Source organism: Phacochoerus africanus, chromosome 7 (genome assembly GCF_016906955.1).
Source record: "Phacochoerus africanus isolate WHEZ1 chromosome 7, ROS_Pafr_v1, whole genome shotgun sequence".
In the NCBI taxonomy this organism is placed as follows: Eukaryota; Metazoa; Chordata; class Mammalia; order Artiodactyla; family Suidae; genus Phacochoerus; species Phacochoerus africanus.
In genome coordinates this window covers 53,831,788-53,845,384 of record NC_062550.1, presented here as the reverse complement: position 1 = coordinate 53,845,384, position 13,597 = coordinate 53,831,788, and the positions used below count along the sequence as shown (strand labels likewise).

Here is a 13,597-nt window from a genome sequence, read left to right as displayed (position 1 = left end):
TACTCTACCACAGAAGTTTAATATAGTAATATACTATCATCTAGGTAAGGTCTTTAAAATCACAAAGAAATTCAAGTTAATTTTTCTGCTTCTCTCTTCTTCTGAGGCAAGAAACAAATTATCCAACCTCTCCTGATCCTTTTCCATGTTCTCTCAGGAAATCCTTCCTCAGCTCTAAAAATAAAATGATTTTTAAATAGTATTAACTTCTAACACTACTATTATCTTCATGTCTTTACATGGTCATCTCACTGGACGAATGATACATCTAAAATTATATCTATATTGTACCACATAATACTTACTGATATTTTAAAAAATATTTTCTATATATCCTCGTCATACTCATGTTTTAAGACCTACTTCTTTGGGAAACTCTTCCAAGGATCTCTCACTGAAGGACAAATCTCTTTGTTCCATTAATTTCCAATGAACTTTATCCATAACTCTTAAAAAGACTTTGTATCATAGAATATGGGTATCTATTTCATAAGACTGTAAAATATTTGTTGATGGCACACCTAGCTTATAAACCTTTGTATCACTCACATTTCCTACTTTAGCTATGAATGCAATGCTTGCTGAATAAATGAGTGACTAAATGTATATACATAAATTCATAGGCACACCTTACTGATTCTGCTAGACTATTATTTCCTTGAAGATCCAGAGTTTAGTCCAGTTGCTGGCACATAAGAGATATTTCATAAATATCACTGAATGAAAAGTAAAACTCTACATGTCAAAACATGTAGTTTCTTCAAAAGGGTACCTTGCTTTTGGGTGGTGGGCTGTTTGTGCTCTTGTCTGTGTGAATGCTGGTAGGAGATACAGCAGCACCAAGGTTGCCTTGGGGTATGCCTGGGAGCTTTCCTCCTGGAGATACCTGCATTGCAGCTAGCTGGGCAGCATATAACTGCTACAGAAAACAAATGAGAGAGAGAGAAAAAAAAAAGGACTATCAGTAATAAAATAAATGCACCTCTCAGAAAATACCTATAATCAGATGTGGTTATTTTTCCTATAGGCCTTTTTGATTAGTGCTCTGGAATATTAACAGAAAGAAGCTGTCATTTCAACTTTCATGACTTAACTTCTCAGGGGAGAAATGACAGATACCACACAAAAGGAATTTTAGCTTCTGTATATCCAGGAACTCAAACCAAATAACAGTCATCCATATTTACTCTTTACCAATATCAAGGGAGGAAAAGTATATCATATTATTTGGTTAAGACCTTTTTTCCCCCACTATTTTAAATTTTACAGTGTGCTACAAAAGAATGTAGCTTCTTATACAAAGTAATTTTCTTACTATCCATATTGGTTCAACCCCTGTACACTTACTTTCTTCTACTTCCTGAAATGGGCACCTATACCAATTTTTTCTGATTATTAGTTGTGTAGAAATACAAAAAAAAAAAAAGGCATTGGAAGGAATGGAAGGAGAATCTTGAAGAACATTTTCTGGTCAGACTACCTCTATTGATAAAAATTAACTGGATGCTTGCTGGAATCCTTCATGATAAGCACAGATGAACCTAAAATAATCTTGAGGATTAGCATTTTAAGGAATACTATCTAAAACACACACTCTTTAATCCATAACATGATAACAGTCATTAAATAACCAGTAAAAATTCTTCAACAAATCAATTTAATAATAAAGGAAATTTTTACTTTGATAATGATAGCTATATCATGTATTATCTTAAAACAGAGGTTGCTTTAGATTCAAATAGTCATATCAAATGTTTATTTAAAAAATTTTTTTTTTCTTTTTAGGGCTGTACCTGCGGCATATGGAAAGTCCCAGGCTAGGGGTCAAATCAGAGCTGTAGCTGCAGGCCAGCAACACAGCCACAGCAATGCCAGATCTGAGCTGAATCTATGACCTACACCACAGCTTGTAGCAACGTAGGATCCTTAACCCTGGGCAAGGCCAGGGATCCAACCCATATCCTCATGGATACTAGTTGGGTTCTTAACCTGCTGAGCCACAACAGGAACTCCCCATATCAAATGTGTTTAGATTAATACTCTTTCGTCTCCATTTAGCAGTTTGTAAAAACTTAAAAATCCAATTGAGGAAGCAATTATTTATATATGCATATATAAATGAGTAGATAGAAAAATAATACAACCCAATTTCCTGTTTCTCAATTTCCTTAAGAGTCCATGGAAGTTCCCGGAGTTCCTGTTGTGGCTCAGTGGTTAAAGCATCCGACTAGAAAACATGAGGTTGTGGGTTCGATCCCTGGCCTTGCTTAGTGGGTTAAGGACCCAGCGTTGCCGTGAACTGTGGTGTAGGTTGCAGATGCAGCTCAGATCCTGCATTGCTGTGGCTCTGGTGTAGGCTGGCAGCTACAGCTCCAATTAGATTCCCTAGCCTGGGAACCTCCATATACCGTGAAAGCAGCTCAAGAAATAGCAAAAAGACAAAAAAAAATTAAAAAAAAGAGTCCATAGAAGTTCCCATCATGGCTTAGTGGTAATGAACCCAACTGGTATCCATGACGACATGGGTTCAATCCCTGGCCTTGCTCAGTGGGTCAAGGATCCAGCATTGCTGTGAGCTGTGGTGTATGTCAACAGATGGGGCTTGGATCCTACAGTGTTGCTATGGCTCTGGCATAGGCTAGAAGCTGCAGGTCTGATTGGACACAGCCCTATCCTGAGAACTTTCACATGCCACAAGAGCAGCCCTAAAAAAAAAAAAAAAAAAAAATCCACCAATAGCTTTTACTATTCCACCTAGAACTTCTGTAATAAAAAGACTGATGTTAAAAAGTTCTCAAAGAAAAGTATTGTGAAATAGTTATCTGGATTATCTTGGTTTTTCTCTGGAAGAGAAATTTCAAAGGCTAAAACTGCTTCAGATAAGCCAGAGACTCTGACAAGTGGCAGGGTGTGTGTGGGGTGTCTCTCTATAAGTGAAATAATGAAAACTGAAGACTTGCATATATTTACATGAGAATACATTTACATTTTTCACAGCTTCCAGACACTCTGGCTTAAATGAAAATTAAAATTATTGAAAAACGTATGACTTACTTTTTTATGTCAACTAATGCAATATATATTCCATACAAAACAAACACCAGAGAAGTATTTTTATACTATCCATAATGATTGCACCCCACACACAAATTTTGTGTGTATATTGGAGTTACAGTATTTCTTACCATAGTCAACCAGAAAGAATATTAAGATTTAATTAATGTCTTATATTACATAAAAAGTGAAAAGATATCATGGATATGATGTCAAATATGACTGGGAGTTTTTCATTTACAAAGTATCTGAAATAACTCATTTCCCGCATTGTGTTAAAAATCTATGTATTAAATTCTGCTATTCACAAAATTAATTTTTTTTTTTGGCTGCACCTGTGGAATATGAAAGTCTGGAGCCATAGATCAAACCTGCATCACAGCAGCAACCCAAGCCACTGTAGAGACAACGCTGGATCCCCAACCTACTACAAAGGAATTCTTTTCTGTCATCCTCCTCAACTGTTTATGAAGTCATTAAGAAAATAACCAATATCCCAGGATATCATTTTGCAAATTAAAATTTTGTGTAGGGTACTTAATTTTAAAAATATATGTGTCTTTCATGGAGCTCCTATCGTGGCTCAGTGGTTAACAAATCTGACTAGGAACCATGAGGTTTCAGGTTCATCCCCAGCATTGCCATGAGCTGTGGTGTATATCGTAGATGCGGCTTGGATCCTGCATTGCTGTGGCTGTGGTATAGGCTGGTGGCTGCAGCTCTGATTAGACCCCTAGCCTGTGAACGTCCATATGACTCGGGTGCGGCCCTGAAAAGACAAAAAAAAAAATGTGTCTCTCAATACTGACTGGATAACTATACTCCATATTATAAATTTTACACTGTATTATATATTATAGCCTAGTCTTTAAAAATGATTCTAGTGACTACTATTCCTAGAAGAAAATAAGGCATATTACTGATTTAGTATACACAAAATAAAAGATTATTTCACAATTATTGAAGATTACATGAGCTATTTTAACATCTGTATTAAAAAAGTGAACAAAATATTCAAAATTTCATCTGATTATTAAAGAATTATTTCAACATATTAAAAACATTATTGACCATTTATATTATTTAGATAATTAAATAGATGGATCAAAGGCTCATAAAAGGTGATTAAATGTTTAAATATCAATCCCTATAGACAGATGCACAACTTCCAAAGAAGCATTAGAACTATTATTAAAATTACAAGTATGAATATACTCTGAAACACTTGAATAAATTTAAAGGTTGGAGATGGTACATGCTTGGAATTAAAAAAATCATACACACATTCAAATAAACTTTAAAATATGAAATCAAGGTTTATCTGACTCAAACTATCCTGAAAATTCTTTTGAGTATAAAAAACAAATTTGGGGAGTTACCATTGTGGCTCAGTGGAAATGAACCTGACTAGTATCCATGAGGATACAGGTTCGATACCTGGCCTCACTCAGTGGGTTAAGGATCCTGCATTGCTATGAGCTGTGGTGTTGGTCACATACAGGAGCTCAGACCTGGCGTTGCTGTGACTGTGCTGTAGGCCAGCAGCTGAAGCTCTGATTCAACCCCTAGCCTGGGAACTGCCATATGTTGCACTTGCAGCCTTAAGACATAAAAAAGAAAAGATAAATTTATAAAATACATGAACCCATTTAAATATGTGTTTTTACCAGAATAGGGTACTAGTAGCTGGTATTTTTATAAAATACATAAATTTAAAGTAATTAATGATGAAAAAGTCATATACCTACTACTCCCACACACTCTGTATGGTTAACTTAAGGTAATGCTTCAGTCTCCCAGTCTCCCACATCACCTTCCCCATATTTGGGTTTGTCTATGCAAGGGGACAATATTAGATGTACTTTCCCCCAACTGTGATCAACTTTCCACTATTCCAGATCATTACATTTGTCATCAAACACCTCCGACTTTCCTCGTTTGCCAAGGTTTACAAGTAGGAAATATCCATTTCCAATACATTTTAATTTGTGTCAAATATATGTGTTCCTTAAGTTTACACTGTATAGCATAAAAAGGCTTTAAGTCTTAGAGAATCTAACATATTTTGGGTCTGTACCAATAAAATACACATTTTAATACTGCTGTGCCCTAATTTGGCCATTCCAGAGTTAAAATTTTTTTTCAGTAGATTTAAAGAAGCTGACAGTGATTTTCATACCTGCTTAAATATGTAAGGGTGGGCAACTTGAAAGAATAAATGCTGCTAAAACTTATTTTACCTCAATCTTTTAAAAAACAAAAAGTCCATTTGTCTATCCATTAAGATGTGTGTGTGTTGACTGATTTTAAAACAATGAAGTCGAGAGATGAATATTTTTAAAGCAAAATCAAAAATAATAATAGGTATCTGTACTAAGGGAGGTCTACAATCTCGGAATCACTGGCTGACCTTGTTGAGAGGGAAGAGGCGTGGAATCTATGGGGACTGGAAAGCCACCTGCAGTTACAAGCATCCTGTGAACCATATAACTCATTTACATATTATATACATATATAATTATATTCACATGCAATTATATACAAATAAAAATGCTTAAACAAAAACCTGGCTCATGTTTTTCTTTAAAGGATGACAAATATAACCTGGAGTTAAATATAAAATGTATTATGATAAACGTATCTTTATGAAAAACAGTTAAGTTGTTCTTAACATCAGAAAGAAGTTAAGAGATCCTAAACATAAAAAGCTAAAGCTTAAAGAGAACACTCAGGTTATGAGGTTAACCAGTCTAACAGAATAACACTTTTGCCTTGTAGAATAACCTGACCCTTATCTTGAAACGAATATGTTACGGATTTGGTTTGATCTCTAAAATTACCCAGCCCCACAGAGCATTAGGTTTTCTATTCCCTATATTATTTAAAATACTGCATTCTTAATCCCCTTCTCTTTCCCATCCCAAAACCTACTCCAGACAAGGATTTTTTTTTCTTTTTTAATAGAGACAATCATATACAATTAGGTTGGAATCTATCCTGGTTACTTAGGATCTTAGTGCTCATGTGGTCATAAGGATGATTCTATCTATCTATCTATCTATCTATCTATCTATCTATCTATCCATCCATCCATCCATCCATCCATCCATCCACACATAAGTAACTCTCGCTTTTGTCTCAGATCATTCCATAAAACTACATTTTTTGTCTCTTTAGCATTTTAAGCCCTTTCAAGGACCCTGGTATCTACTTTTAGAGGAACAGTTAAAGTAAGGCAAACCACAATTCTGATCCCAGCTCTGAGCTAGTGATGTTGGGTGACCAGTCTGGAGCACGATTCCTTAATCTGTAAATTGAGGGATAAATAAAATTGACCTCACGTGGTTGCTCTAAGAAGTAAATCACATAATGTATATAAAGCTCCAGAAAAACACATGGTAAAAAAATGCTTGATCAATGCGTAATAGTTCTGATAATTAAAGCATTTGTTACACCAAGTAAGAAACTAACTAGGTAGTACATATGGGCTAACCTCCTACTATACATACTCTGGACTGTGCTAGGTAGAGTGGAGCATACAGAAAATGCATAAACATAGTTTCTTCCCTAAGTCAAGGCTGGTAAACATAAAACACTGTGACTATAAGTGTACTCTAACTGTACGCCACATTAAAGGTGTGACGAAAAAGGAAATGAGCCAGTGCATTCTGACATGTTTTCATTATAGAGGTGTAGCTAAGCTGAGCATAAAAAAAAAAAAAAGTGGCATTCTAGGGAGGGAGCACAATTTAAGGGAAGGCACAGGAGCAGGAATGAGCTGGCTATTTGCAAAGGGACTAGAGAGGATGGTGTGAAATGGTGAGCGGCAAAGAGGAGGTGGCAGACAGGACAATGACCTAAGTGACTGCGAACCTTGGGAAGAACAAAACCATACTGGGTGTAGGCTGAGTTCACCTTACAGAAAATCCTGGCATATAAGCAAAATAGTTCAAGTTTAATTATGCAGGCAAGAGAAAGCCACTGAATGTTTGAAAGCAATATATATGATATTTTAAACTAGAATAAAGTTAAGACAAGTACAGTATCAGTTATGAGGTCATCAAGATGTGGTAGCGATAATGTTAATGACACCTGGAGTTAAAGCAACAGTTGCGAGAATACAAAGGGAAAAAACGGTTCCATGATCTGAATGGAAAGTGCTAATACATGTCACAACCATTTAATATAGCTTTTGCCAAATTAATTGTTTAAAATTATTTTCTAAATAGAATCATTTTCTCCAAATGAAATCTCATACCAAACACTGATACATAAAAAAGAGAAAAGAAGGGATACTATAACTATAAATGAACTCTACATATTGCTACATATTTTAAATATTTAATTAAATGAGACCAATGAGGTTGCTTTAATCTACCCCAAGAATGTAAACAGCTACAAATACAGGGCTGAAAGTTGAAGACTGTTATCACACTTGGTGATCAAGAAAGCTCTCACTCAGAAATAAGTGGTAGCACTTCCAAATTCTCACATAAGCAAACACATACAGACGTAAATATTCAAAAAAAGCACATTACAGAGCTAAAAACTCCCTGATTAATAGCATTGTGAGGTTCACATGTATGTACATACATGGTAGGTGATTTTTTTGCTTTAGTGTAGGGACTGAAATCTGGCAATAAAAGTTAACATATATACAAAGTGTTAACTATTTTGATTAGAGATTTTAAACTGCGTGTGTTATGGTTTACTGTGATTTTAAAAGTTGATAAATGTGTACTTCTGAAGCTTAAATCTAACCTGAGAGATTTATGTTAGATATGATATGTATGAGAAGCATTTGTTTGTTTTAAGGGAAGGGAGAAAGAATAAAATTCGTGAGGAAAAAACTCAGAAAGCAATTTCAAGGCTCCATAAATGTTATCTTTATAGCTTAATTTCAGCTTCTTAATGTAACTTAAATGTGGAGTTTAAAGAGAAACTAATGTACTGAAGAAAATCTTTCAAAACATATCAGCATGTTTCAATGTGAATAAATTTGCTTTTGCACATTATTTCTTATAATGTTTCTTTCAGAAAATTATCAGAGCAACTAGAGTTTGAATATGGACTTCTTTCTCTAATATTGTCAGCTCCTGTTTTTGATGTTATTCAAGCACATTGCATGAAAAACAAAGATAGGTCTTAATTTGCTGGATTCCAGGGCAAAAGTGCAAATAAAAACTCACATGCCAAATACATAAAAATTTGTAATTTACAAATCAAGCTAATGAAGTGTTTAATAAAATACGGTTCAATCTCCCATCTGGACAAACACACCTTCAAAATAGCTGGGTGCAAATGAATACCATGATGAAATACCACTTCACACCCATTAGGACAGCTATGATCAAAAAACCAGAAAATAACAAAATATTGGCAATGATGTGGAGAAACTGCAAACCTTGGACTTTGCTGCTGGGATTGTAAAATCACATAGCGGTTTTTGGAAAACATTATGGAAATTCTTCAAGAAAATGAAACAGAATTATCATATGATCTAACAATCCCTCTTCTGGGTATCCCAAATAATTGAAAGTAAGAACTGGAACAGATATCTGCATATCCGTGTTCTCAGTAGTATTAGTCACAACAGGCTAATGTGAAAGGTGGAAAAGAGGAATGGATAAGCAAAGTGTGTCATATACCTTTGGTGGAATATTATTCAGCCTTAAAAAGGAAAGAAATGCTGACAAATGCTACAACATGGATGAACTGTGAAGATGCTATGCTCAGTGAAATAAGCCAATGATAAAAGGTCAAACATACATGATTCCTCTTATATGAGGCATCTAGAGTAGTCAACTTCATAGAGATATAAAGAAGGGTGGTTCCCAGGAACTGGGGGAAGGGGCAAGAAAGGGGGGAAGGAAGGTAATTGCTTAATAGGTACTGAATTTCAATGTGGGAAGATGAAAAAAATTCTGGAGATGGGTGGTGATGATGGTTGCACAGCAATATGAATGTACTTAATGTTGATGAACTGTACATTTGAAAACGGTTAAGATGGCAAATTCTATGTTATGCATAATTTGCCCTCCATACATGAAAGTGATCTGGAGGGCAGATCTGATTCCAGATTCTTGCTTTCTTTGGTGTTTCATGTTTGGGCCCACATCCTGTGTTCTTGCTCTTCCTACCTCCAGCTCCATTTGAGAGAAGGTAAATGGCTTTGTTTCAAATAGGACAACTTTCTAGACTACAACTAACTTGTAAATGGCTGCTAAGGTGGGGCCCAGCGACAGACCTGCTAGAAAGGAGTCTTCAAGGAAGCTGTAAGATAAAGTTAGAAGGGAAAGATATTCCAGATGAAGCGAATGTACCATGAAAAGTCAGCAAGTTAAGCTTTAAGTCAACCAACAAAACATATAAATTTATAAGTATTTAAGATTTTCTTAAATATCACAGAGGGAATTTTTAAGTAAAAAGATACTCTCCTCTTCCCTTTATGAAAGAACAACCTCCTTCTACTTCTAGGTTGGATTTTCTTTTGTAATCAACACTGGGACAGTGCTGGAAGAGACTGATGGGAAAGAGATCTGGCTTCTTCCACTTAGTGTGTTTTTGAGGTTCCTCCATGTTGAAGCATGCATAAGTTGTCTGCTCCACTGTATTGTTGAATAGTATTCATTTGTATCAATATAGCATATTGGTTTACCCATTTATCTCATTGATGGACATTTGTATTGTTTCCAGACTTAGGATATCATGAATAATCCTGCTATAAATGTTTCAGTACAACGTTTCTTTATGTGTTTTCATTTCTCTTGACTACCCAATTCCTAGGACTGAATTTGCTAGGTCATATCGTAAGTTAATGTTTACTTTTTCAACAAACTGCCAAACTTTCAAAAGTGGCTGAACCCTTGTGCGTTCCCACTAGTAGTGTATTATCATCAATACTTGATGTGTTCTGTCTTCGCATTATAACTATTCTAGTAGAAGTGAAGTGGTATCTCACGGTGGTTTTAATTTCCATTTTCTTAGTGACTGATGACATTCAGGATCTTTTTCATGTGCTTATTAGCCATTTCTATGTCATCTTTGATAAAAAACCTACTCAGATCTTTTGCTTTTTTAAAAAACTGGGGTATCTCATTAATGACTTGTAAGAGTTCCTGACATTCAAATACGATCTTATTTATTTGTCTATTTTTCCTTTTAAAGCTACACTGGTGGCACATGGAAGTTCTCAGACTAGGGAGGGAATCAGAGCTGCAGCTGCCAGACTATGCCACAGCCATAGCAATACCGGATCCAAACCACATCTGTAACCTATATGATAGCTTGTATTTGCTGGATCCTTAACCCACTGAGCAAGGTCAGTGAACCCGCATCTTCATGGACACTATGTTGGGTTCTTAACCTATTGAGCCACAAAGGGAACTCCTCAATATGATTTTAAAAGAGCAAAATCTGGAGTTCCCGTCGTGGCGCAGTGCTTAACAAATCCGACTAGGAACCATGAGGTTGCGGGTTCGGTCCCTGCCCTTGCTAAGTGGGTTAACGATCCGGCGTTGCCGTGAGCTGTGGTGTAGGTTGCAGGTGCGGCTCAGATCCTGCGTTGCTGTAGCTCTGGCGTAGGCCGGTGGCTACAGCTCCGATTCAACCCCTAGCCTGGGAACCTCCATATGCCGCGGGAGCGGCCCAAGAAATAGCAACAACAACAACAACAAAAAAGACAAAAGACAAAAAAAATATTTAAAAAATAAATAAATAAATAAAAATAAAAGAGTAAAATCTGTAAGAGAAACCATGAGGTTACATTTCATTAGCAGTGTATAGCTTTTATCAAAAGATTCATAATGATAAACCATATAAGGACAATAAAATACTAATAAACATATTTTCCTCTCATACAATTTTATATGCTTACACAATAATATATATTTTTTTAATTTTCAAAAATCCTAGTAGAGAAGTGCAATAACGCTTGTCAAGGACTATGTACTCTCTGCTCCTATCAAGGAACACTAGCATGCCAAAGTGAGTGCTGAAGGGTGATGACTTTTATTAACCACTGAGGGGACTGTTGGAAACAGTGACGCCTAGACAGTTAGGGCTGACAACAAGCTCTCAAGACTGGGACTCTCTGTCAAGTCTGCATTAGGGTGAAAGGCTTGGGGTAGGGAGTAGATGGTTAGAGTTCCCTCCTACCTCCTTAGTGGGTAACCCATGTAAGTGGGGTGGGGGGTGGGAGAATGAAGCATTTCTTCCTCTGCTTCACTAGGTCCACCATAGACGCTGGGAACAGGTGACTGGGAGAAAGGTGCCTGGTGGAATTTGGGAAGGATTTTCACTTCATCTCGAATCTAGGGTCTCAACTGGAGAGCTTTTCTCAAGGGAGCCAAGAGAGTGGCAGTCTGGGTATACCAGGGCCTATAGTCACTTGGAGGAGCAATTTCAAGAAGCACACACAATGTGGGAGACCTAGGGTCCTGTGTATTTGGACACAGTTCCTAAGGAAACTTGAAAAGAAAGAAATGGGAGTTCCCATTGTGGTTCACCGGTAACAAACTCGACTAGTATCCGTAAGGATGCGGGTTTGATCCCTGGCCTCGCTCAGTGGGCTGAGGATCTGGCATTGCTATGAGCTGTGGTGTAAGTTGCAGACGTGACTCAGATCCTGTGTTGCTGTGGCTGTGGTGTAGAACAGTAGCTGTAGCTGCAATTCAACCCCTATAGCCTGGGATCCTGCCTATGCCATGGATGCAGCCCTAAAAAGACAATAAATAAATAAATATAAATTAAAAAATGAAATGTATTAAACCAAAAGAGTGAATAAATTCAGACAGCACAGATTTATCAAAATGGAAGATAACTAGTGGTAGGTATACCAATGATGCATAATTTTAAAAAATGAACCTTTGGAGCTGTTGGAATATAAGTGTTTCAATACCCCGCCAAGGGAGGAAATGACTTGAGTGGATAAAGTCTCCAAAAGGCTGGATGGTCAGTTGACATGCAGGAGGACAAGCCACAAGGGGAATGTAATTGTCATCTCTACTTCAGAAAAGGAATGTTCCAAGAAAACAGGTGAGCTTGCTCGGAAGACATGCGTGAAGAAATATGAGGCTGCCTGGTAGGGACCCGAAGGTGGAAACTACTGGTCTTATGACCCCAATCTTCTTAAATGCATCACTCCTGGGTAATACGTCTTAGAAAAGTTAGAATACAACAGCAAAATGCTATGTCTGGCTATAGTGTGATTTTACTTTTAAAAAGCCATGGTAAATACATGCACAAAAGCTGTATTATTTATGTAAAGCTGCTATCACCAACTATTAAACATAAACAATTTTTATTATTTTATCCCCAATTCAGTCCCACTCTGTGTGATACTTGACTGGAATATGGAGCTATCAAAGAGAGATGCAGTGTTAAGAGGGTGTGAAGATGGTATTCTGCTAAAAATTAAAGAATACATTTGAACTTACTTAAATCTTAAGACCTTTTTCACAGGTATGAAGCTCTCACACTGTTTCTGTCACACTGCAGATATGGAAGCATATAAATAAGAAACACTTCAAATGTGCTGGATTTTAAAAGGCTCTCTTCATTTTACGACACACCCATAAACCTGAACAGTTAGAAAAACATTCTCACTTTTATAATTGAAGCCATTGCTTAAAGAAGCAGATATATTTGCGAGAGTCATGCAGGCAAACATCAACTGATAGTTTCTCTCTTTCTCTCTCCCTCCTTCCTCGTTTTTACTACTCCACAAGCCATCTCCATGTACTGCACAGTAATCCATTACAATATGTTCCAACATCTGCCTCCCCATATGATGTACGACCTATTCGATTGACCCTTTTTATGCCGCTCCAGACTTGCTGTTCATTACTGTGGGAGGATGAACACTCCGCATCTATTCCTGAGGTCACCAACCAGTAAATACATCTCCATTTGGCAAGGTAAGGAGGACACTGGCTGGAAAGCTCTTCAAATCTTTTACATCTCAGTGACTAGACTCATATCCTTAATTAGTTTAATTTATGGGGATAAAACCCTGCTGAAATTCCTTTCAAAGTAACAATAGGGACAGGGATGCTTGTTTACCAGGGGGAAGAAAATCTTTTGTTACCAATAATTCATCATTAAATATAGAAAAGCTGGGTATTGTTGGGAAGATTTTTGAAGGATACACTTATCTTTGGCTAAGTTCATAATTGTGAAATCATTGTTCACATTATTCCAATAGATTGCCCCCCCCCCGGGGGGGGGGATGCGTAACAGTAATCAAAACATTAAAAGTAGTGAGCCCTTTAATTCATATAATACAAAAGGAAAGTCAGTATCAGTTCATGGTAAATGAGACTATACACATTATTTTGTATATTACAAAAAACAGACTCACTTCCAGAATGCATATTTGCTGGATACTTGGAATTACTTGGCACATACAGGCAGAGGCAATTCAAGACCTCAGATTTTCTCAGTGACTATGATGTACCACCTACTTTGCTAGAAGTCTGCAAGCTTTTTCAGGGATCACCAGAACAATTCTGTGTGTTCAAGGAGGGAAGTGAAAGCTCATCAT

The 13,597-nt window shown here is 36.7% G+C and overlaps 1 protein-coding gene across 17 annotated transcripts in view; it reads right to left on the bottom strand.

Moving 5' to 3' along the window:
- SOX5 (SRY-box transcription factor 5) overlaps positions 1-13,597 on the bottom strand; it is a 999,607-nt gene that overhangs the window by 71,802 nt on the left and 914,208 nt on the right. For all 17 annotated transcript variants that reach the window (XM_047787389.1, XM_047787393.1, XM_047787388.1 and 14 more), the window contains one exon: positions 773-919. In XM_047787389.1, the coding sequence (XP_047643345.1) occupies positions 773-919 (147 nt within the window). The remainder of the gene's footprint in view (positions 1-772; positions 920-13,597) is intronic.